The 27226-nt window shown below is 43.4% G+C and overlaps 1 protein-coding gene across 3 annotated transcripts in view; it reads right to left on the minus strand.

The window, feature by feature from the left end:
• Positions 1–308: 308 nt before the first annotated feature.
• Positions 309–27226, minus strand: part of LOC126470237 (ras association domain-containing protein 8) — a 96151-nt gene continuing 69233 nt past the window's right edge. For all 3 annotated transcript variants that reach the window (XR_007586159.1, XM_050097938.1, XM_050097937.1), the window contains exons 8-9: positions 9073–9202; positions 309–1861 (exon numbers count right to left, since the gene is read on the minus strand). Coding sequence is in view for 2 of the 3 variants with exons in the window: in XM_050097938.1 (XP_049953895.1) it covers positions 1761–1861; positions 9073–9202 (231 nt within the window). In the remaining variant the exon portion in view is untranslated. The remainder of the gene's footprint in view (positions 1862–9072; positions 9203–27226) is intronic.

Genomic DNA, 27226 nt, shown 5'->3' on the forward strand with positions numbered 1-27226 from the left:
ATCACGTCCCATGACCATAGATTGCTTCTTGTACTGACTTGTAGGCAGCATGTGGTCTGTCACAACAGCCTTAAGGCCTAATCTGACAATGATGTTTAGTTTTTTACTTGTGTAATTTGCACAGCCTTTGGTGGCAATATTGTAATATCACACTTTTGAAATTCTTTACTGTAGTTGCCTTTTTTTACTGCTCCAACTTAGGCATGAAGAAGATCTGACGTGCAGACTGAAACTAGTATTAAACAATACAAAACTGTGATCCATCTAGGGTTCCTTTATTTAAATGATTGCAATTACAATGAAGTATGGTGTAAGTTTGCTTATCTTCTCATTATTTCACGTAACAGATAATTAACAACAGTCTTTTCTATTTTAACGTTGACCTTGTTTGCTAACAGAAAACTCACAGCTCCATCAACAAGAAGGAAATGATATGTGTGGATGTGTGTACATTACTCCCCCATATCATGAAACAGAAAATTAAACTGTCACACTCAGATTGTTAGTAATTCTATGAATTTTTTAACATTAGAAAAAATACATAACACCCTGTTGCTTTCAAATGTGAATGGGAGCACATACAGTGTATTCTACAACATAAATGTACGACAAAAAATTTTCATAACACTTCACTTTTTATTGTATACGTATTATGATATGAACTTTCCTTTCACACTGCACAAAATCTGTACAGGTCATAAATAATTGGTGTAAATATGGTAGATATTGCATTTTCATTTGTAAATATACATGAATTATTCATCTAACAATATTTTTCTGCTAAATGCATTTTTTCACCTCTAATGGGTGTATTTTGTTCACGGTGTCTTCCCCCTTCTTTCAAAAATTTAAAAAGACAAAAGTATATTCACATTGCTTTAGAAAATATAAATACATGTAACAGTCAATTAAAAATAAATCACACAAAATTATGTGTACAGTCAATGCTTGTGCAATTGTACATTTTTAACAGTTCTAAATTTTGGGATGTAACAATTTCACACATACTAAGTGCAAAATATATTACTCACAAAGCCTGTACTCATCAATAGAGTGCACTGAAATAATAATATTACATGCAGTATATTTTTGTAAATGGAATATTGCAAAAGTAGGTGCAAAACCAATAGAATTGAGGATTAAATCTCTATGTTTAAACTCAAGACACATAATTGAGCAGTCAAATAGAAAAATACACCACTGATGACAGCAGTCTGCAATATGGATCAATGAAACGTGTCATTTTTCAAAATTTACTCTGCATTTAATGTAAGAAATGCTTAAGAGAATATAAATTTTGCTGACAGTTTTGAAGGTTCTTGACCCATGCCTTAATGCAGATAACACCCACAGTGGTTGATATTAACGTTGTAAGTCTACTTGATTTTATCAACATGAAAACAATGTAATTCTAAATATCAGAGTTACAAGTAACAGACAGCAAGTGAAGCATTCAGTTTCTATTTTTGCCTTACTAGAAAATACACTTGTATTTCCCAAAATTACAAGCATACAAATAGAAATCATCTTAAACAGAACCACAAAAATTATTTTAAAAATAAAAGTTTTCTACTTTGGTTCTTCAGTGTTTACTGGAAAAAGATGTGTGTTGGCTGAAAGACTGGTGAAAATTATGACTTTTTTATCATTAAATACACAAACATTAAAAAAATTAAATACAGCTTCATTCATTAAATACACAACTATGGTAAAGTACTTTTCAGATATGCACAATCTGGTGCATGTGAACATGTAAACCATTACACCCACACACCATGGGGATTTTTACTTGTAGGAACAGCATTTTCTAGTTGTCTGGGAGAACCAATCATCTTGCGAGTGCTTCCTGGTTTATGGGGACCTAGGAAATTCGAAATGAAAATTTAATACAAAAAAAGGTAATAATCACTCAACTTCCTTATTATCCCTCACAATACAAACAGTATTTAATGTTTTAAAATTTTGAAAACATATTTATTGTTTTAATAAAGTCTTCTACCATATTCCATAAATGAATTAAGGTTTTCAATTAAACTTAACCCAAAAATTTAAGTCTTGGTAGTAGAAGCAAGTTTTCACAATGCATGTCACACACACACACACACACACACACACACACACACACACACACACACACACACTCAATTATATATATGTGTCATAATGAAACCCCCTGCCCCTTTTGTTAGAGACAAAATTTTTGCTGACAATTCCTGGCAATGCTAGGCTCCTTTTGCACTGGTTAAGCCCCAGAGAAGCAGCACCAGGGCATAAGCACTGTGAGGTGTGCATATGCCTTGTGTGTTATATATAATCCAGTCATCCACTCTACATGAAACACAGTGGCCCAGCCATATTAAAGTCCTTATCCTCTCCTAGAGTATCTTTCTCAGCTGAGAGACATTCATTCTTAAGGTTTTATTATTGAAAATCACCATCAGTATACTGGTGTAGGTAGTATGCAGCACACTTGGTTAGTATAGCCTGCTACTTCTGTAAAATTTCATCATACCAGGGCCAGAAAATACTAGAGGACACCTAGTGTGCCAGAAAACATGAGAGAACATTTTGCCTCTAATGGTTGCTCCACATGAAATTATCTATTAAGTTTGATGTAACTTTGCACATATCTGGAATTGAAGAGTAGGTATGTGCGTATGAAGGGCCATTTAAAAGGCTGTTGCTTCAACCGATATCAGAAAAAAGCCAGAATTCATTTGCCGAGCTTGTTTCTTGACAATGTTCTGCCTTTTGTATTTATCTTGTGTTATAACATCTTTAAACATGTTTCAAGTTGTTAATATTTCTGAAATCACTGAAGTGCTGTACTGAGGTACCATCACCCTACATTACCACAAAGGACAAAATGGCAGCATATTTATGAACACTAACAAATCTACTTTGGATATTTATTGCAATTGTATGCAGAGTTATGATGACAAACAGTGTTCATGGGAAAACTTAATCTGCTACACTAAATATAGTAATACCCCAGACTTACACAATAGGTAGCACAGAGCGACAACAGTATAAACTGTATTCATGTAAGTCGGGGTCCTATTTTGATTACTTACACACACACACACACACACACACACACACACACACACACAAACAAATGATATTCATTTTGGAGCAGAAACTAAAGAAAGTAATGAAATTTAGAAGAAAAATGTTTAATAAAATGTTAAACAATGCAAAAAATTATGTAACAACACATTATTATGCATTATAACAATGTAAACCAAAGCTTTTGTGATGTAGAAGGCATTGTAAAATCTAACAATACTGTCTGGCACATCAAACTTTTTCCTTCTCACACAAAATTTGCTCACAGCATGCTTGTACATTTTTTATTCCTTGTTTTGTAGCAGAAACACGCATTTCACTGGGGCCTGCAATTGAGCGTAGATCCCTCAGAGCAGTTGCTGGGCCATGTCATCCATAAACAGCCCTTTTCAATCTATCCCAGGCATGTTTGGAGAACATGCTGGGGCCGCTCTAGTCAAGCGATGTCATTATCCTGCAGGAAGTCATTCACAAGATGTGCACGATGGGGACACAAATTGTTGTCCATGAAGACGAATGCCTCGCCAATAAGCTATGCATTGCACTATCGGTTGGAGAATGGCATTCACGTATCATACAGCCCTTCCATGACTACCAGTGGCATATGTTGGCCCCACATAATGCCACCCCAAAACAGCAGGGAACCTCCACCTTGCTGCACTCGCTGGACTGTGTGTCTAAGGTGTTCAGCCTGACTGGGTAGCCTCTAAACACGCCTCCGACGATTGTCTGGTTGAAGTGTTATGCGACACTCATTGGTGAAGAGAACGTGATGCCAACTGCCAATCCTGAGTGGCCCATTCGGAATGTTAGGCCTATCTGTACCGCACTGCATGGCGTCGTGGTTGCAAAGATTGACCTTACCATCGACATTGGGAGTGAAGTTGCACATCATGCAGCCTATTGCGCATAGTTCGAGTCATAACACGATGTCCTGTAGCTGCATAAAAAGCATTATTCAACATGGTCATGTTGCTGTCAGGGTTCCTCTGAGCCATAATCCGTAGGTAGTGGTCACCCAATGCAGTAGTAGCCCTTGGGCGGCCTGAGCAAGGCACGTCATCAACAATTCCTGTCGATCTGTATCTCCTCCATGTCCGAACAACATCGCTTTGGTTCACTCCGAGATGTCTACACACTTCCATTGTTGAGAGACCTTCCTGGCACAAAGTAACAATGTGGACACGATCGAAGCGCAGTACTGTCCGTTTACGCATTGTCGAACTACAGACAACATGAGCTGTGTAACTCCTTCTTGGTGGAATGACTGGAGCTGATTGACTGTTGGACCCTCTCCGTATAACAGGCAGTGCTCATATGGTTGTTTACATCTTTGGACTGGTTTAGTGACATCTCTGAACAGTCAAAGGGACTGTGTCTGTGGTACAGTATCCACAGTCAATTTCTATTTTCAGGAGTTCTGGGAACTGGGTGATGCAAAACTTTTTTGATGTGTGTATAACAAAAATTTCTGTGAAATAAAAATAAAACTATAACAAAAATGAAGCCAGCCTGTTCCAATCCACATATCAGTGGGATCAAAATCTGCAGCTGGATAACATTCAGTATCATAATAATATGCTCTTGGATCCTCCTTGTCACGTTATCCAAAAGGTGGTCAAGTTGCTTCTGTTCAGGCCTGTCCCAACTTTCGACAGCAGCCCTAGTGAGGTCACTCAGTGTGAGGAGGCTTTCTGTAACAATGCATTGCAAGTTATAACTGGTCCCAGGCATGTTCAATCGGGTTCACAACAGCAGCAGACCATTCCATTAGGTCAATTCCTGCCTCCTGGATGAAGGTTTATACAAAGTGGGTGGAGTGGGGTGGGGCGTGGTATGCTAGTGCTTTTTCATATGGAATGAAAACCCCATTCCTGTAATGCTGACTGTAGGGCTGGGCGAAAGCCTGGAGCATCCAGTCTTCATGCTTCACAGCCCTCAAATTATCTGCAAGAGAAATGAGAGGTGTCCGACATCAGTACACTGTAACGGCCTGAACCATGACTGACTCACATCTCTAATGAACATGAGGGACTGGTGGTGGTGGTGGTGGTGGTGGTGGTGGTTAGTGTTTAACGTCCCGTCGACAACGAGGTCATTAGAGACGGAGCGCAAGCTCGGGTTAGGGAAGGAAATCGGCCGTGCCCTTTCAAAGGAACCATCTCGGCATTCGCCTGAAACGATTTAGGGAAATCACGGAAAACCTAAATCAGGATGGCCGGAGACGGGATTGAACCGTCGTCCTCCCGAATGCGAGTCCAGTGTGCTAACCACTGCGCCACCTCACTCGGTCATGAGGGACTGCATGCCTCAAATGTGCATTAGAACCTGGCAACCTCCATACTCCTCTATGACAATCAGACATCAGATAAATCCTGCACTTGTCAGTGAAGATAACTCAGTGTCACTGATCCAGGTTTTGTTCCAGGTATTGACTAGCCCATCTCATTTTCACACCATGGTGCTGCTAGGGGGTTGGGATGCGTGTGTGCGTGTGGCGCAGGGATGGTGGTGGTGATGGGGGAGCAGCATAGAATTTTTGCGCTTGTTTGTAGCACATGAATAGAGGCCAAATTTATCATGTGGAGACTGTCACTACCATCTGGTTCAATGCAACCATTTTAGTTGCTTATAAAAGGCAGCCATCAGTATTGTTGCATTCTTCTCATGGTAACTACAAGCCATAATTTGTGGGTAGATCATTAGCTAAATTGCCGATTGAAGGCAACCATTACAAGGCAGATCTTTGTCATTTTGTTTGGATGACGGCAATTCAGTGTACTACTTAGCATGTTGACAACCCTTCCGGCTGAAATGTGTCATTATGGACACTGTCTAAGCTTCAATTTTAAATGCTTCAAGGCATATTGAAAAACTGAATTACATACATGAACTGCAGTGCCCTATTCATGATTGGAGAGACACAGCTTTACACTGAATTCCACTGATGATGTAGGTTTACCTGTTCTTCCATTTTTCTGATTGCCACATAGTTATTTCCATTTTCTTAGTAAATTCCATATTTTTGTCACATCTAAGTAGAGTTTTATTTCCTTTAGAATCCCATTGGTCTGAATTTATGCCAAGGGCAACTGCACTTCTGTATCTTGCACTAAATGTTTTAAAATGATGTTTAGGTAGCTTTCAATTAAGTTTTGCTATATTCTTGAATGTGATTATTTCTGGTCATGCCTGACAGTTTTAAGAGCTTACTAGCCATCATTGTTGATATCCGCAGGCCCAAAGAAATTGGACAATTAATAAATAACAACACATATGTACTGATTCTTTGATGTAGCCATTGCACAATTAGTTACATAATCTAAACCTACTAAACTGAGAGACAGTACCAATATCAAGTGCAGAATGTTTTTTTATCTCTCTGATGTGTCAACAGGCAACTACACCCTAATCTGATAATGATAATGGTACAGATCATTCACAATACACCATCTCAACAAAAATCCAGACACCTATTAATGGACATCAATATGGGATGTGTCCGCCCTTCGCCATTATGGCAGCTTGAACTCAGCTGGTGTCTGAATGGCAGTCCATTCTTCCTCAAGAGCCAAAACCTGAGGAGGTAGTGATATTGAAGGCTGCAGTCTGGAGCAAAGTTGATGTTCTAATTCGTCCCCAAGGTGTATCATTGGGTTCAGGTCGCGACTGTGGGCAGGCTAGTCCATTTCAGGAATGTTATTGTCCATAAAACTTTACCTCATAGTTACGGATTTATGGCCAACTTCATTGTCAAGATGATACAAACAATCACCACCTTGAACTGTTCCTCAGCTGTACACAATACACAATATTGTAATCTGTTTTCATATCCTTCCACATTTGGTGTTTTCTTAAGTGCAATAAAGGGATCATACACAATATCGAGAAACATCCCCATACCACAAATCACCACCTCTGTACTCCACTGTTTGCACTAAATATTATGACAGGTAACGTTCTCCAGTTACCTGACAAACTCAAACCCTTCTGTTGGACTGCCACAGGGTATAGCATGATTAATCACTTCAAATCACTCGTTTCCAGTCATCCAATCCAGTGCCATCACTCTTTATACCAACACAAGCACTGATTACAAAAATGTGTGGCTTATGAGAAGCTGCTCGACCACTGTACCCCATTCTTTTTAATTCCCTACACACAGTCATTGTGCTACCGTAATGCTTGACAATCCCTGTCAGTACATGAGGTCTCCACGGTCTTGGTTTAGCTATGGTTGTTCCTTCATATTTCCATTTCACAATCACATCAGCTTTAAAAGGGTTGAAGTGTCCCTGAGTGTTACTCACGTGACATCCAATGACTAGTCCACATTCAAAATAACTCAGTTTCTGACTGACTCATTCTGCTGTTATCGCTTCTTTACTAACACAATACCCCTTGTCTCCTTTTACACTGTTGGGTCTGCCTATCTTGACATGTAGTAGTGAATTCCGCACTACGTAGAGGTGTACAGATACTTTTGATCGGATAGTATGGCAACTGGTTTCCTTTACGTATCACTTTTTATATTCCATCCTGGGTTTTCCACTATTGTATCAATTTTTCTTGGTTTTATTTGTGCTAATTCACCTAATAATGTAATCTGGAAAATTAGAAGATATAGCACCATACACAGATAACAGTAGTTTACATAATGCAGTCTACATGACCCATACAATGATTACAAAAATGTTAAATACAATCTCTAAAAGCAGGAAGTACACTAAGTGATCAAAAGTATGTGGACACCTGCCCGAAAATGACTTACAAGTTTGTGGCGCCTCCATTGGTAATGCTGGAATTCAATATGGTATTAGCTCACCCTTAGCCTTGATGACAGCTTCCACTCTTGTATGCATACGTTCAGTCAGGAGCTGGAAGGTTTCTTGTAGAATGGCAGCCCATTCTTCACAGAGCGCTGCACTGAAGAGAGGTATTGATGTCGGTCGGTGAGGCCTGACAAGTCAGTGTTATAAAACATCTCAAAGGTGTTCTATAGGAGACTTTGTGCAGGCCAGTCTATTACAGGGATGTTATTGTCCTGTAAATACTCCGCCACAGGCCATGCATTATGAACAGGTGCTCAATCATGTTGAAAAATACAATCGCCATACCCACATTGCTCTTCAACAGTGGGAAGCAAGAAGGTGCTTAAAACATCAATGTACGCCTGTGCTGTGACAGTGCCACACAAAACAACAAGTGCCACACAAAAACATGACCACACCATAACACCACCACCTCCGAATTTTACTGTTGGCACTACATACGCTGACAGATGACGTTCATCGGTCATTCGCCACACCCACAACCTGCCGTAGGATTGACGCATTATATACGGTGATTCGTCACTCCACACAACATTTTTCCACTGTTCAATCGTCCAATATTTATGTTCCTTACACGAAGCGAGGCATCGTTTGGCATTTACTGGTGTGATGTGTGGCTTATGAGCAGCTGCTCAACCATGAAATCCATGTTTTCTCACCTCCCGCCTAACTGTCATAGTACTTGCAGTGGATCCTGATGCAGTTTGGAATTCCTGTGTGATGGTCTGGATAAATGTCTGCCTATTACACATTATGACCCTCTTCAACTGTCAGCGGTCTCTATCAGCCAACAGACAAGGTCGACCTGTACGCTTTTGTGCTGTACGTGTTCCTTCACATTTCCACTTCACTATCACATTGGAAACTGTGGACCTAAGGGTGTTTAGGAGTGTGGAAATCTTGCGTACAGACGTATGACACGAGTGACACCCAATCACCTGACAACGTACAAGGTCCGTAAGTTCCGCAAAGTGCCCCATTCTGCTCTCTCGTGAGTACCTGGCCCTAATTCACAGCACAATGCACCTAATACAAAAAACATATGTTTTTGGGGGTGTCTGGATACTTTTGATCACATAGTGCACAACAGTCACATGTCATTAACTGATGCCAGTTAAACCCTGAAATAATATAATAGCTAAATTACAACATTTATTTAAGATATAAATACCTTCTAACAAGTGTTTTATTTCATCTGCAGGAGCTATAGCAAGGCTTTGCAAATTAGCTTCTTTCATTTCTGTGACAAGATGCTCCACCTGACGTTTCTTGTCAGCAATTGCAGATTCAAGGGCTGAGACCTTTAACAAAATATTTTATAAAACTTAATATTTGTCCCTCATCAGTGACAGGGAAATGTAGAGACTATGATGTATTATTACACAGTACCTAATCACCTTTTAAAAAACATAAATGAACGAATTAAAAATCATGTTCATTCTGCGTTAAGCAAACATGAAACTCCACAAAACAATTTAAGTTTAATGTCATGTTGTTATTAGTCAAAATTTTCTTTAATATATGTGAGTTGCAGCTTGTACTTACATTACACGCACACGTAAAAAGAATACAGTCAAGCTGTTTATATGATACTTACATTACATGCACACGTAAAAAGAATACAGTCAAACTGTTTATATGATGCAATCAAAATGCTCTCTCTCTCTCTCTCTCTCTCTCTCTCACACACACACACACACACACACACACACACACACTGTGCTGTAATGATCGCTTCTAGTAATACACACCTAAGCAGGCCTTTGTTTATCTGAATCGCCAATTTATAGTTTCACAGCAAAAGCCTACTTACGATGCCAGCCAGGTAAAATTCTTTAACAAAACAATGGGACTTAATGTAGGTCTTCCGGCTACAGGTTAGAATTTAATTTGTCCATCATGATGACAGTTGGAGTGAATTAAACTACATGAAGATGCAACAAGCTGCCACTTTTATGTAACTTATTTATGTCAAGACATGTTTCAGATCTTCACTCATTTTCAACTGGTGTATAACACACATACTTCATCAATACTACTCTTTGTTGACTGCATCTGCCTCTTTTCTATAGCTTGTAGCTCCATGGTTTGCATTTCTATACATAGCACACACACACTTTTAAATTTACAGATGTGTTGATGCAGCACTGCACATGTAACGTGGCCAACTGACTTGCAATTAAAAAAAATTAAATAAATAAATACACTCCTGGAAATTGAAATAAGAACACGGTGAATTCATTGTCCCAGGAAGGGGAAACTTTATTGACACATTCCTGGGGTCAGATACATCACATGATCACACTGACAGAACCACAGGCACATAGACACAGGCAACAGAGCATGCACAATGTCGGCACTAGTACAGTGTATATCCACCTTTCGCAGCAATGCAGGCTGCTATTCTCCCATGGAGACGATCGTAGAGATGCTGGATGTAGTCCTGTGGAATGGCTTGCCATGCCATTTCCACCTGGCGCCTCAGTTGGACCAGCGTTCGTGCTGGACGTGCAGACCACGTGAGACGACGCTTCATCCAGTCCCAAACATGCTCAATGGGGGACAGATCCGGAGATCTTGCTGGCCAGGGTAGTTGACTTACACCTTCTAGAGCACGTTGGGTGGCACGGGATACATGCGGACGTGCATTGTCCTGTTGGAACAGCAAGTTCCCTTGCCGGTCTAGGAATGGTAGAACGATGGGTTCGATGACGGTTTGGATGTACCGTGCACTATTCAGTGTCCCCTCGACGATCACCAGTGGTGTACGGCCAGTGTAGGAGATCGCTCCCCACACCATGATGCCGGGTGTTGGCCCTGTGTGCCTCGGTCGTATGCAGTCCTGATTGTGGCGCTCACCTGCACGGCACCAAACACGCATACGACCATCATTGGCACCAAGGCAGAAGCGACTCTCATCGCTGAAGACGACACGTCTCCATTCGTCCCTCCATTCACGCCTGTCGCGACACCACTGGAGGCGGGCTGCACGATGTTGGGGCGTGAGCGGAAGACGGCCTAACGGTGTGCGGGACCGTAGCCCAGCTTCATGGAGACGGTTGCGAATGGTCCTCGCCGATACCCCAGGAGCAACAGTGTCCCTAATTTGCTGGGAAGTGGCGGTGCGGTCCCCTACGGCACTGCGTAGGATCCTACGGTCTTGGCGTGCATCCGTGCGTCGCTGCGGTCCGGTCCCAGGTCGACGGGCACGTGCATCTTCCGCCGTCCACTGGCGACAACATCGATGTACTGTGGAGACCTCACGCCCCACGTGTTGAGCAATTCGGCGGTACGTCCACCCGGCCTCCCGCATGCCCACTATACGCCCTCGCTCAAAGTCCGTCAACTGCACATACGGTTAACGTCCACGCTGTCGCGGCATGCTACCAGTGTTAAAGACTGCGATGGAGCTCCGTATGCCACGGCAAACTGGCTGACACTGACGGCGGCGGTGCACAAATGCTGCGCAGCTAGCGCCATTCGACGGCCAACACCGCGGTTCCTGGTGTGTCCGCTGTGCCGTGCGTGTGATCATTGCTTGTACAGCCCTCTCGCAGTGTCCGGAGCAAGTATGGTTGGTCTGACACACCGGTGTCAATGTGTTCTTTTTTCCATATCCAGGAGTGTATAAAAAAACACGGTACTGATGAAGATATAAATGTATTATGCAAACAAGATGGGTGGAAACCAAAACGCATGTTGCCATTAATAAAGCTATATGAAAGTGGCAAGCTACTTCAAGTAATTCAGGTAAATGTTTGGTACAAGTAATATGCGCACTGATGTTAATAATCTTCCACAGAGCATTCCAACCATGCAAGAAGAAGATGCAGTATGCTCCAAATAATACCCATGACAACTATGAACAACAATATAAATGTGTGTGTAATTTCAAGGAGATTTAACTTCAATAAAGTGAACTGAACATGATGTATCTACTGAAGCCTTCATTTGTGTATAAAAAGGAAAATTCATTTGAAAAATATATAGAATTATGAGGGAGAATTGCTGGCCAGACCCCTCATCCACATAACAGGTGGGCCCCTTCTCATCCTGGAAACTGAATGGCCTACCCCTTTCTTTTTAACTTTCCCCTACCTATCCATTTTCTTCATAGAGAATGATATAGCAGTTCTGAAAGTCATGATAGTCTATGCACTTTTACATAAGTCTATCTGCAGTACTGCAGTATCTACCAGTGTCATTCAGACAGTAACATTACACCATCCACCACAGCCACTCACTCACTGCCCATTTTTCCACATATTTACTGATTTGTTTAATCTTGTGATGCTGGCAATAGATGTTTGTACAGTTTTTGTTTATGTCTCTTTCATTTTGAATGGCTTCAATGTAAGGTTGCAGGAAGTGGAAATATCCTTCACTGGTACCAGTTGTAACCCGGAATGATTATCTACTCCCTCATTGCAGCAGTAGGAGTTATTTTCAAAAGGGAGTTCTCTGCCCATGTGGATACAAATGGTTCAAATGGCTCTGAGCACTATGCGACTTAACTTCTGAGGTCATCAGTCGCCTAGAACTTAGAACTAATTAAACCTAACTAACCTAAGGACATCACACACATCCATGCCCGAGGCAGGATTCGAACCTGCGACCGTAGCGGTCACTCGGCTCCAGACTGTAGCACCTAGAACCACACGGCCATGTGGATACACGTCTAATGGCACCACATCTCAGCTATAGGATGACTGGTCAATAATGGTTCAGTGAAGGTGCACATTATTGTGCTACAGAAACACTTGTACTGAAATCTTCCTGAGGCAAATTCAGTTGGAACTGTCACTGACCTCTTCCTGTGTGGTGAAATGTACCTGTAAATTAATAATTGCACCTCTTAGCACTGCATTCACAGTTAAGATCCAAAGACGATAACAATGTCTTGTCCTGCAGAGAGAGCTTCCTTGAATTTCTTGTTTCTGGATGATTGTGTATTGTGTCCCACCACGTAAGAGATTGACGTTTTGTCTCTATCTTCAAATAGTGAACCAATGTTTCATTGCCTAGAGTGAAACAATGGGGCCATATACCGGGGGCCCCGGGAGGTCAAGCCAATATTTCAGAGTGTGGAAGGGGGCAGAGGAAGGAAGGCGAAGGGCAATTATTAAGAAAGTTTCCAAGATAATACATGTCATCCTTTTTCCTTCTCTAGTGGCATGATATTTTTAATCTTCTCCACTTCTCTCCTGTAACCACCTGTGCTTCAAATATTTTCACAATCATATAACCCACACTGTTAGATTCATGGCTGTCATTTTTTGGAACTATATGAGTGTTAGTGATCAGTTGGTTGGTTGGTTGGTTCATACAGTAATGGGACTTAACTGCATGGTCATCAGCCACTTTTCCCTTAGTCACACAGGTCTCAGATTAAAACCACACCCCAAAAGAATACTATTGCCTGAAATCTGGGGAAGGAGCAAAATACGGAAAACTAAGTATAACCACACTTAAGGAGAAAACAAAAGTAGCATGCCAAAATTGAAAACATTAACTAAAAGGAAAAAAAGCAAGAGAAGGTGTTAAAACAATAGAGCAGATGGCCTGGGCTAACTAATCGCAAGAATAAAAAAGGATGAGCCAGCCACTCTGCAACACACTAAAATCTCCAGCCTAAAAACACAAGGTAAGAGAAACACAGACAGTGGAAAGATGAACACCAAGTTGAATAGACAGCACCAGAGGCAGTGAGGAAGAGTTAAAATGCAGGTAGGATGAAGGCCTAGGATAGAAAGCCAGACACCCACCCTTAGAATGAGTGATAAAAAACCCCTCTCGGATAAAACTTAAAACTAGATCAGCCATAGAGGCACTGTAGTGCATCAGGAAGGTTAACCGTCTGCCCCAGGGTGGCTAAAATGGACAGTCCAACGAGATGTGGACCACTGTCAAGCTTGAACCACAGCAACACTGAAGTGGATCCTTGCAACATAGGAGATGACCGTGAGTCAGCCAAGTACATCCAATGCGGAGCCAGCAAAGGACAACTGATTCCTTGTGAGGGGCTCGCATGGCAGACTGGCACACATTCATTGTCTGCTTTACTAAACGTAACTTATTCGGCAAAGTCAGGGAGCAACATTCTGTATTCCAGAGCCCAAAAACCTTGTGGTGGAATATCGATCACAGATCAGTGTCTAGTATTCCAATCTCTTTACTTGGTTTATGAATAGCCTCTTTGGCTACCTTGTTGGCAAGTTCATTTCCTGGAATTATTATGTGTCCTGGGGTACATAAGAAGACCACTGAGCGTCAATGTCGTCCGAGGATGTAAATGGACTCTTTGATGGCCACCACCAAAGGATGGTGAGGATAGCACTTGTTGAGAGCTTGTAAGGTGCTCAAGGAGTTGCTACAAATGAAGGACGACTCCCTGATGCAGGAATGGATATTCTCAAGAGTGTGAGAGATGGGTACCAGTTCTGCAGTGAAATTACTGCAGCCATCTGGCAAGGAGTGCTTTCCAGTATGTCCTACAGGAGCATAAGCAAACCCAACATGACACTCATCCATCAAGCCATTGTTGTAAGCTACCTCTGAACCCTGGGAAATGTCAAGAATAGAAACATGTGACAGAGAGATTCAGGGTGAACTGAGTCTTTTGGCACTTGTGAGATGTCTAGATGAAACTACGGTTGAGGTATACACTCCTGGAAATTGAAATAAGAACACCGTGAATTCATTGCCCCAAGAAGGGGAAACTTTATTGACACATTCCTGGGGTCAGATACATCACATGATCACACTGACAGAACCACAGGCACATAGACACAGGCAACAGAGCATGCACAATGTCGGCACTAGTACAGTGTATATCCACCTTTCGCAGCAATGCAGGCTGCTATTCTCCCATGGAGACGATCGTAGAGATGCTGGACGTAGTCCTGTGGAACGGCTTGCCATGCCATTTCCACCTGGCGCCTCAGTTGGACCAGCGTTCGTGCTGGACGTGCAGACCGCGTGAGACGACGCTTCATCCAGTCCCAAACATGCTCAATGGGGGACAGATCCGGAGATCTTGCTGGCCAGGGTAGTTGACTTACACCTTCTAGAGCACGTTGGGTGGCACGGGATACATGCGGACGTGCATTGTCCTGTTGGAACAGCAAGTTCCCTTGCCGGTCTAGGAATGGTAGAACGATGGGTTCGATGACGGTTTGGATTTACCGTGCACTATTCAGTGTCCCCTCGACGATCACCAGTGGTGTACGGCCAGTGTAGGAGATCGCTCCCCACACCATGATTCCGGGTGTTGGCCCTGTGTGCCTCGGTCCTATGCAGTCCTGATTGTGGCGCTCACCTGCACGGCGCCAAACACGCATACGACCATCATTGGCACCAAGGCAGAAGCGACTCTCATCGCTGAAGACGACACGTCTCCATTCGTCCCTCCATTCACGCCTGTCGCGACACCACTGGAGGCGGGCTGCACGATGTTGGGGCGTGAGCGGAAGACGGCCTGACGGTGTGCGGGACCGTAGCCCAGCTTCATGGAGACGGTTGCGAATGGTCCTCGCCGATACCCCAGGAGCAACAGTGTCCCTAATTTGCTGGGAAGTGGCGGTGCGGTCCCCTACGGCACTGCGTAGGATCCTACGGTGTTGGCGTGCATTCGTGCGTCGCTGCGGTCCGGTCCCAGGTCGACGGGCACGTGCATCTTCCGCCGTCCACTGGCGACAACATCGATGTACTGTGGAGACCTCACGCCCCACGTGTTGAGCAATTCGGCGGTACGTCCACCCGGCCTCCCGCATGCCCACTATACGCCCTCGCTCAAAGTCCGTCAACTGCACATACGGTTCACGTCCACGCTGTCGCGGCATGCTACCAGTGTTAAAGACTGCGATGGAGCTCCGTATGCCACGGCAAACTGGCTGACACTGACGGCGGCGGTGCACAAATGCTGCGCAGCTAGCGCCATTCGACGGCCAACACCGCGGTTCCTGGTGTGTCCTCTGTGCCGTGCGTGTGATCATTGCTTGTACAGCCCTCTCGCAGTGTCCGGAGCAAGTATGGTTGGTCTGACACACCGGTGTCAATGTGTTCTTTTTTCCATTTCCAGGAGTGTACATCATGGAGATGTACGTGAGTGGACTCGGAGGAGAGGTGGTAAAGGGAAGACTCGAGTTCAGTGAGAAGGGACCAGACACAGACTGCAATTGTAATGCCCGATCTGGGCTGTCGTTGTAGGAGATGGCTCACCACCTTAGGGAAAAGGAGACAGTAATTTGGATGTTTAGGCAAGCTGCGAATGTGCGTAGTGAACTGAGTCTTTTGGCACTTGTGAGATGTCTAGATGAAACTACGGTTGAGGTATACATCATGGAGATGTACGTGAATGGACTCGGAGGAGAGGTGGTAAGGTAAAGGGAAGACTCAAGTTCAGTGAGAAGGGACCAGACACAGACTGCAATTGTACTGCCCAATCTGGGCTGCCGTTGTAGGAGATGGCTCACCATCTTAGGGAAAAGGAGACAGTAATTTGGATGATTAGGCAAGCTACGAATGTGCGTAGTATAATTTGCATGCAGTTGTTGCCGCCTGATGTGATGGAAAAACCTCAGCTTTGTGAGTGGGCTGTTCACAGGGCTTGTTTGGAAAGCTCCCGTCATAAGTCAAACTTCACAGTGATGTATAAGGGTCCACCACCTGCAATGCTGGGAAGCATCAAAGAATGTTATTGTGCTGCCAGCACTTTTGCTTAAGTTGGGGAAGATGGGGAATCGAAGTTAAGCGGGCACTGAAAACCAGCCCTAAAAAGCAACAATAGTCCACTATATTAAGCAGATGGTCATCAAGGTGAAGTTGTTGGTGTGGGTGAACTGTATGTCAGTGACAGATGTGCATGATCCAAGTCTTGGTGGCTGAAAACTGAAAGCCATGCGTGAGTGCCCATGACCGCACCTTTCGTAGAGTTCCCTGCAGTCAATGTTCAGCCACACCAATAGCAGATGAACAAAAGGGCACACAGAAGTCACCAGTATATAAGAAGGATGATACTGAGCACCCCACAACTGCTGCGAGACAATTCATTGGCACAAAAAAAGAGTGGGACACTCAGTACAGAGCCCTGCAAGACCCCATTCTCTTGGATATGCGGGGGAACTGTGTGCAGCACTGACTCAAACTCTGAAAGTGCAGAGTAACAAAAAGTTCTGTATAAAAATTGGGAGTGAGTCCCAGAGATTCCACTTGTGCAATGTAGCGAGAACATGGTGTTGCCAAGTACTTTCATAGGCTTTCGTCAAAAAAAAAAAAAAGGGGGGGGGGGCAATAAGGTGATGACGGCGGAGAAAGGCTGTTCGGATGGCAGACTCCAGGGATGGAGCCAACACAATTGCCGGCTCACCATATGATCGAGCAGTTTGCACAGAATATTACTGAGGCTAATATGACAATAGCCATCCATATCTAGCAGTTTGTTACCAGGTTTTAGCACTGCAACAACAATACTTTCTTGCCACTGCAATGAAAATTCCCCATTGCTCCAGATGTGGTTGAAGATGGCAAGGAGATCATAATCCACTGACAGGTGTTTAAACGTTTGGTGATAGCTGCTGTCAGGGCCAGAGGTTGTGTAAGGATAATGTGCAAGGGCACTGAGACATTCCCACTCACTAAATGGAACATTCATTGTATGGCTCAGGATGACATGTAGTAAAAGATAAGTCTTGTTGTTCCACCCGCTGTTTTAGGGTACAAAACGAGGGGTGGTAATTCTCAGATGCAGAGGTTCGAGCATACTGCTTGGCAAAATGCTCTGTAATTGCGTCTGGGTCGGTACATACAACTACATGTGTGGAAATCCCAGGTATACCTGCAGCGGTCTGACATCTGTAAAGGAGTCTGAGGTTAGTCCAAACCTGGGAAGGAGAGGTTCGTCTTCCAATGGTAGAGACGTACCATTCCCAGCACTCCTTCTTCCATCTTTTGATTAGTTGAAGGACCCGGACTTGGAGCCATTTGAAGGCAATTAGGTGTCCCACTGATGGGTGCTGCTTATGGCATTGTAAGGTCCACCTACGGTCCCTAATAGCCACAGCGATTTCCGGTGATGACCAAGGCACTGTCTTCCGCCAGGGGCAACCTGAGGAACAAGGGATTGCCAATTCAGCTGCAGAAACAATGGTTGTAGTAACATTCTGGATCACAACATCGATGTTAGCAAGCAATGGAGATCCAACAGTGATAGCAGAGGTAAAAGTGTCCCACTCAGACTCGGTAAGAGACCATCTGGGCAAGCATCTAGGTGATGCTGGGGGAGGGTCAGGAAGAGTGGGAAGTGGTCACTACCACACAAGTTGTCGTGAGCTCTCCAGTGGATAGACGGTAGACGGCCAGGACTGCCAACTGCGAGATCAATGGCCGAGCATGTGGCTGAAATGAGTGGGGGCAAGGATGCAAAGGTTGAGTTGAGTCAGTAGAGTCTCCACGTCTTTATCACGGTCAGTAATCTTGGTTCTACTCCACAAAGGGCTATGGGCATTGAAATCACCCAGATATAGAAAAGGTGTGGGGGAGTTGAGAAGTTAGTGCAGTGGTACTTCACTGTCTGGAGCAAGGTAGATGTTGCAGCTGGTAATTTCCTGCATTGTCCTCACCCTGACAGCCACAGCTTCTAAAGGTGTTTGAACCCGCCACTAAGGGCTGGGGTCTCCATTGCTCGGGGGGAGGGGCAATTGCTCGAAACCAAGTTTACTGAAGGGCAATGCAAAAAGCAAGTGTAGCACTTAAGAGCTGTCATAGCTCAGCCAGGTGGGAGAAAAACTGATGCAACTCCACTAGAGAATGACACTTTCTGTAGTCTGGGAACGCATGAAGGGGCCAAGGAGGGAGTTTAGGCCTTAGGGTCACTTACTGCCACTGGCCGAGTGCTTGTAGCCATTATCGTTACTTCTGAGGTGTCGGAGAGAGCGAGGTCCTCATGGGATGCTAAAATCTCCACCTTTTCCTCAGAAGCAGAACTTTTAAGGAGTGGTGGTGTGAGGCCACCGAAGTCGCTCATTTCTTGACTGTCTTCTTCTTACTCTGTTTGTCCTCTCGCTGCTCTTTAGGGGCTTGCTGAGAGGGCTTCTCTGAAACAGTTTCAGGTACTGAGGATGACCATGAAGCCCTTTGACCAGCAGCTTGTGACTCCTTTAGCCACTGGGTGGTGTCCACTTTTGCAGAGGTAGAGTCCCAAGGGACCCCTTCCATGCGAGAGGAGCTGGAGGAAGCTGTTGCTTCTCCAGCTGAGGGGAGGACCGATGTGCCGGCATTTGGGGGGGGGGGGGGAGGGCCTTTTTCCTCCCGAAGTAGATGTTTTGCGACCGATGTGCCCCTAACTACCAACGGGTGGGGGACGGAAGGGGAAGGGTGGGGTGGGGGTGATAGCAGGCTTCAGTCATTCTGGAAAAATCCTTATGACACATTATTATAGATTAAATTCTGGATCATCACATTTTTCCACAATTTTTAACATTGTAGCAGCCCCAGAGGGTTTTTGGTTATTCTGTGGAAGCTAGTAGTAAAGCACAGCAGACGCCAGAGACAGCCAGCAGGCACAGTACATTGGCATGCTGTTTGCAGCAACAAGGTCATTTATTCATTCAGAGATAGGCCAAGCTTGGCACCCCATTCTTGTTGAAACAGAGGATATTTGTCTCAGCAGGCTGAGACAGGCAATTATTTCACCTTCGGGGCATGAAATTGTTGTCCTGTGTGTGTCCCCAAGCAGTACACCACCATAAAAACTGAGCTACTGACTTGTATATAAACTCTCCGATTTCAGTTAAGGTCAAAGCAGTCCACCAGCAGCTATTGGGACAGCTGGGTGATAAGTGGACATGTACCAGCCAGCAGCCACCATCAGCTGGGGCCTTCGCCACTGCAGAGTCATCTACTGGTACTGATCTCTCTCCTGGGACTTAGTAACGTACCACTGAGGGGGTGTGTGGCATGGGGAGGGGGGCTGTTCCTGGCCCACTGCAGCAGCAGCAGCTGACTCCTGCCCAACAGGCCAGTGGGTCGATTCCAGGACAGTGTCACTGCCCACTTGTCTTCATTTGTATGGGGGCTGTGGCTCCATGCACTGCCGTTTGTCGAAGCAAAGCTTCTCGCTAAGAAACTGGCTTCCCCTGGAAGCATTCCAGCTGCTTGCAGCACCACTGATGCTGACAGTTTGCCACACGGCCAGTCATACTGGGTCACACGTTGCTAAGCTTTACATTCGTGTCAGTAATCCTGGGCACCCGTCACAGCCGCAGGCTGTGCAACCAGTGTCAACACACTGAGCACAGTGACTGACCACATGCTGAGAGGGGGGCTTGGCCGCTGCACTGCAGCGACCATCTGCAGTTACATGAGTCATAATAAAGAACTTGTTTTGTTGCAATTGTTTCACTGAAGCCTCTGTCTAACACCATTGGCTCAACCCGCAGCTGCCAACTATCCCAATAAAAGTAGTGCACCGACACCCCAGGATCTACTTCAGCTGGTGTCCTCTCCAGTAGATGTCAGAAGATCCAACCTGCACGCAGCACGATGTCGCAACTGCAGCAGGCAGTACTATCACAATGTGGTGAGTGAGAAAACTTTTGTTCTACTTCTGGATGTAGAAGAGGTGGGGTCTAGACAAGTAGTACATCGTAATCTGAGAATACTTTGTTCAGGACAATAGAACCTGCAAATGTACCGCAGTTTTTTGGTAACTGTAAGGAGAATTATTTACATGCTGTTAGATGTACACAGTGTAACTTGCTATGGCGTAGTGCACTATGTACCGAATCTATATCAGTAGTATGTCGTATGTGCCACCGCTATGGGCATACAGCCAGGCAGTGTACAGGGTCTACATGGTCGATAATAAGGCATGAATTATAAATAGGTTATAATTATTAGTGTATGAATGGTTGTGAATGTGGATAGGATGCAGAGACAAAGGTGTGTCCAAATCTGAGGCAGTGAGGATGTTACTAAGCAAAATAGTTTAACAACAGATAAGTCAGAGTTAGAGACAAGTTGAAGTTAGGGATGAACATTTAGCATTTGCTCAGCTATCTGTACCTGAAGCAGATCCAGCCTTTGCTGCAGTGATCACTCCCTTTTCTGGTAAGGCAACTGTTGATATGGTGTCTTTTTTTGGAGAACCTGAAGACATCAGTAGAGATGGGTAGTTGGTTGGATAAACTGTGATGGGCTGGTGAGGCAAAAACAATTTTTAGATGTATGGAAGCGCAAAAAAAGGTTTAACAATTGAGGCACGGTCTCTTGTAACGGTACAGGAAGAGAAATAATGAAAGGTTCCTTCAGGAGCAACTGAGTATGTTTATGAAAAAACACCACAGTGAAATGATAGAGAAGTTTGTGGACAGAATATGTGACGTCAATGTACAGACATATGAGTTGGGGAGATCAATGAAATGAATAAGGCAATAAATACTGCAATATGCTCAGCATGGAGCACTTGACGATTTCCTGAGGGGCCTTCACTTGACATGTCGAGACAAGTGCGGACACGTATCCAAGAAGATCTATATTCTGTAGTTAGATTAGCAACAGAACTCAAAGAAAGTAATACAGCAGCCCATGTATGCAATAACCGTGGGGGTATTCTCCGATAATTTGAAATGCTACAAGTGAGGTTGATCGACACACATTCAGATGCAGTGTCAACAACCTCACTGGGTAGGAAGGATGGTTATCAGCGGTGGAATAATAAAAATGGCCATAGAGGTAGACGATGGTTGGTTGGTTGATTCGGGGGAGGGTACCAAACAGTGAGGTCGTCGGTCGAATCGAGTGACGGAAGGATGGGGAAGGGAGTCGGCTACGGCCTTTCAAAGGAACCATCCTGGAATTTGCCTGAAATGATTTAAGGAAATCACAGAAACCCTAAAGCAGGATAGTCGGACATGGGTATGAATCGTTGTCCTCCCAAATGCATGCCAACTCCCTTGGTGCAGGAGAGGTAGACACAGAGATAATAGGCAAGTGTTAAACACCAAAGGTAGCCCCAAGTCCACCAAGTGGTGTTCCCAGTAAATTTTGATGCAGCAAACATGTAAGCAGAGGTGGAGTGTGTTATAATAGTGGATGTGAAGGGCATAAAATATAGGGTTTTGTTGGGGTGACCATGTCAGTAGCTAGTATAGACCTTGTGAGTCAAAAACAATTGAACCCACCACACTACAGGCTGTGTGGGTAAGAGACACTGATATAAAATTAATTGGATTCATTCGATTAAGTTTTTAAATTTGGGCAGTTCAGTACAAACAATGTGGGACGTGGTGCCTCATGTAAGTAACTGTTGTGCCCTGTTGGGATGGTATTGGGTTCTATGGCAGGAACATGGACATGTACATACAAATATAGACACAGACACTGGCGAAAGTTTAATATAATTCGATACTTCATATGGTACAATGATTCCACTGAATATCCTGATATGAATCCAGATAGTAGCCGGAAGTATATACGGGTATTGCTCCTAACAAGTCCTACTTGAAATTTAATCACTGACTTGAGTCTGTTACACTTGTACTCACAACTCTATCTCAGCTAAGCTGACTTCGGACATAGACCAAAGACTGAAGACTCTGGAGGCTCAAACACTGCAGCCAGAATGCTGGAGCCCGAACATTAGAGACTAGAGGATCACTGCAGTGGCCTCTTATCAGCGAGATGCACGACGCTGATGGCACCGATCCAAGGGAGCGTGTCCCCAGGCAGCCAGCTGTTGGAGGAAGGGATTGCTCAAGGCTGCCTCTCGTAGTAACCTGCATAAATATTATGGTCAACTTCATATAGTGGAATAATACCCCCTGAATGGTATCAATTGCTGATGATTACACAGTAACAGTTACTGCATAATCCTAGGGTTGGACTTTTTGAATGAGCATGATGCTAAAACTGACTTATGATGACACTTCATGAGACAACATTTCACCTAGGGGAAACTGTTGCCAATGGAATGTTGTTGCAAAGTGGTGTCTGTCTTAAAGGACATGCCATCCAAGTTGCATACAAGACCACTAAGGCTTGATTTGCACGATATTGTGCCTGAAGGAGCTGGAAAGTCGCTTTGGGTAAGTGTGGAGCCAGACTTATCAGTTGGTATATTGTGTGTGGTAGAGTCATTGAAAAAGAGTAATATATTTGATATGTCATGGCATTTTGTTAGGAGGAATATTGTACTCATGCAAGAGGGAGATAGCGGGAGAATAGTAAGTGTGAATCTCAATAATTATAGTGCCTAGGAAATAAAGTTGGTGAAGAGAATGATTATTGTTGTGGGTTGGCAGGAGAGCCAACACCGTATTATTAGAGGAAGCCGAAAGGCACGCGTTTTAGCTCATGCAGGCTGGCGTGAGGTCTGGAACAGGACAAGGAAATTAGACTTTAGAAAAACGGATGTAGCTGGTGGAATACTTAACTTTAATCCATAAATGATGAGTGTCGCTCTTGACTGTACATGACTTAGTATCAATAGTAACTGGTAATGGCGCCTTGCTAGGTCGTAGCAAATGACGTAGCTGAAGGTTATGCTAACTATCGTCTCGGCAAATGGGCGTATTTTGTCAGTGAACCATCACTAGCAAAGTTGGTTGTGCAACTGGGGCGAGTGCTAGGAAGTCTCTCTAGACCTGCCGTGTGGCGGCGCTCGGTCAGCAATCACTGATAGTGGCGACACGCGGGCCCAACGTATACTAACGGACCGCGGCCGATTTAAAGGCTACCACCTAGCAAGTGTGGTGTCTGGCGGTGACACCACAATTATAGTGACTCTGGACATCCTACACTATGATTTGGACACAAAGAACGTGAACCATGGTCAGCCATATGCTGCTGCTAGAATTGTATTATGTAAGAAGATAAGAGTATCTGCAAGGGACCGAAACAGAAAAAAATGGAGTAATTATTACTTTAGTTTGAAGATTTTTTTTCCCCCCCTCAACAACTGTGACATAACATCGGATACCAATAGGGAAATCAAGGACCAGTACTGTAAACCATATCGGCTGTCTCATTATTGGCAGCAGCTTATGGAAGACTTTATAGACCAACAGTTAGCCAACGGGATAACAGAGGAAAGTGCTAGTCCATGGGGTGCCGCTGCTGTGGTTATGCCAAAGAAATCAACATACGGATCCAAGAAGTGTAGGTTTCACTGTGGCTACAGATGACTTAGCAGCAAGACAGTGATTGATGCATACCTCATTCCTAATATCATGGAGACCATTGACAATTTAGGACAGTGCTGGTATTTCTCCATTATGGATTTGAGAAGTGGATACCACCAGTGTGCTTTAGACTATAATCGTGGACCAGGGGACAAATTTCATGTCTGACTTGATGAAACTGTTATTTATGTTGCTACAAATTTGGAAATTAATAACTAGCCTACTACACTTGCAGACAAATGGTAGAATGGATAGGGAAGATAAGTGACTGTGTGAACCTGTAGCATTATGACTGGTACATATATCTTTCATTTACAGTGGCAACTTACAATCTGAAGGTTTACAGAAGTACAAGGCTATCCCCATACAAGGTGTTATATGGCACGAAAATGTCACTGCCACTTGACATGGTTGAAACAAAGGCCTTTAGAGACTAAGAGTCACTGCATAATTTCACAAGATCATTAAGAAACATGTGAAGACAAGAGCAGAGGGCAAATACAAAGGCTTTGGACTGACTGAAAACAATAGTGGGACACAATGGAAGGTTGCGAAGGTTACCATGTTATAGGTAGGGCAATGGGTAATATTGCCTAGCTGATACTCCTCGAAGGGTAAAACAAGAAAGTTTGTCACAAGATGCCAAGAACCATTCCAGGTGGTAGAGACCATGAATCCAGTTAATGTGAGGCTGCAGTTGTCAACAAAAACAACAACAGTACATGTTGGATGCTTACAATCTTTCTGAGACGCTCTGGATACATTAACATTAGTGTCGGGAACTACTTCTGGAAAGCAGATAAAGAAGAAGAAACAAAGGACTGAATGCAGGGATATTGAACAACCAATGCAAGAGGTACCACATGCATTGAGGTTACGGAAATGAGAGAAAAATTCAGTGTATTTTCACTTATAATAATGTGATCATATGATAAGAAGACTTTTAGGTATTGTAAGGAGTTATGGGCAGTAATGTTTTGTGTTTCATAGCAAGCAATGTGTGTAGTAATATTGTAGTATTTTGGTTAGGATTCGTTTTATGCTTGTGTGTGTACAGCACAAACCAGTAACAGAAGTAGACTTTTTTTTTTTTTTTTTTTTTTTTTCAAAGGGGGAGGGAGAGTGATTGTTGTCTATGTCCTCAGGTTGCTGTACACTATGGTTAAGTACGAATGGGATTCTAGCCATGACAGTACTACACCTCTTCGTCAGGGGCAAGGTGTGGGCACTTCTGGATCATTAACTGGAGAGCACAGTACTATTTACAAAACACGAAGATGTAGTAACCACCAGCAGTCAGTGGACACCTGGTTAGTTTTTAATGCATGGGAACTAATAAAAAGTAAGAAGGTTGGAGAAAGTGCTTTCTGGCCTAAGATGAGAAGTGAGGAGCAAAGGAGTGCTTGAAGTGTTTGGGGCATATGATAACCACATGGGCCTTATGGACAACAGAGGGATCAAATGTAGCTAGCAACAGACATGGTGCTGTGAACTGCAAGGCTGCTACCCATTTCCAGATTGCTGCTACTCATTTCCAGACCATAGTTTCACATGCAGAAATTGCCAGTACTGAGTGTGTCTTTTTCCAAGGGATATTTGTGCAGAGGTTTACTGTGTCAATGGAAGCGAAAGTTCCCATGTCTGGCACAGTTAGAGCCTTACTGTTGCTTATTAATTCAACACTGATATTCATACTCCTGCATAAATTATATTCTCTTAGTCATGTAACAACTGTGGCATTCTTTAACTCATTCACTCTTTAATTACATAGCAAATATTTCACTCTCTTCGTCATGTAACAACTGTAGCATTCTGTAACTTATTCTCTCTTTAATTCTCAGCCACCTATCTGTAAACCTTTTGCGTAACTTGTAATCAACATCACATTAATACTGCGAATATAAGAACACATCTGCAGCTAGCAAGATCCACTTAAAATACATTATATGTACTTGTAAACATTTATTCTGTAATACAATCAGGGTGTATACGTGGGCAAGGAAAAAAATTCCCGAATTTTTCCTGGATTTCCCGGTTAAAAATACACTTTCTCCCAGGTGAAAAGACGCTTTTTCCACGTTAAGTGACAGTATATTTTCCCTTATCAATCCTTTGAATGGTTAGGTTTTATACATGGACGTAGAAATTCTCAGCACTTTAGAAAATGAAAATCAGGGAAAAAGACACATTTTGGAAATATCTTTGATGTGCAGCAACATGTACGCTGTGTATTTTTGTATTACGAAAGTATACATTGGAATTCCACCAAACACCGCATGTTACTTTCCTAATCATTGAAATCGAGATTGTGATGTGCTTTTGTAGGCCAGCCATAGCTCATGTCACGTGATCTCGCCAGCTGATGACAACGGATATTCAGAGCATAGGACACGTGATGTAGTAAGCCAACAGCAACATCACCATTAAGAAGCACGAACACACAAGCAGGGAAAGTTAATAGTTTAAATTAATATACGTAGTGTTGCTACAAGAAAAGCAAAGCTTTCACATATAATATTGGTCTCTAAGGTTAATAAGATGCAAGAGAAGCTAAGCTTTTGCATATAATGTTGATCTTTTTTGCGCGTGTTACACTTTAAGATATATCATACAAATGTGCCAGTAAAATTTTTAATAATGACATAAATGTCTGATTTTCAGGGTTCAAAATTCTTCCAAATGGCTCCAAATGGCTCAAAGAGTTGATTTTTATATGAGAGTCAAATGTTCTGTGATTTAATAAATTCATGGTACATTCTCACACATAGTTCAACTTACATAAAAGGATATTTACTTTGAAAGTAACGCTTTTCAAACCACCATTCGCAATATTTTCCCGCGACCTGTTAGAAATAGGTTCGTTTCAGCAGTTGCTGCACTTGCGCAGCTGTCATGACGTAGGAAGACCGTATGTACGTATGTGTAAAACATTGAAAGATCATACATTATGTCATAAAAGAAACAAGATACCAGAGGATACTCCAAGAGCATCGGAATTTCGTCAACCGTACTAAAATGTGCACATTTAAAGTGCATACTTAAAGTGCACATTCGTATGTCCAGATTCCCAATGAAGTAGATCTTAACCTGATATTAAGCTTTTCAGTGTAGTTTTTGGAATGTAAATTTTCTTGGAGCACGAGTACT

Source organism: Schistocerca serialis, chromosome 3 (genome assembly GCF_023864345.2).
Source record: "Schistocerca serialis cubense isolate TAMUIC-IGC-003099 chromosome 3, iqSchSeri2.2, whole genome shotgun sequence".
Lineage (NCBI taxonomy): Eukaryota > Metazoa > Arthropoda > Insecta > Orthoptera > Acrididae > Schistocerca > Schistocerca serialis.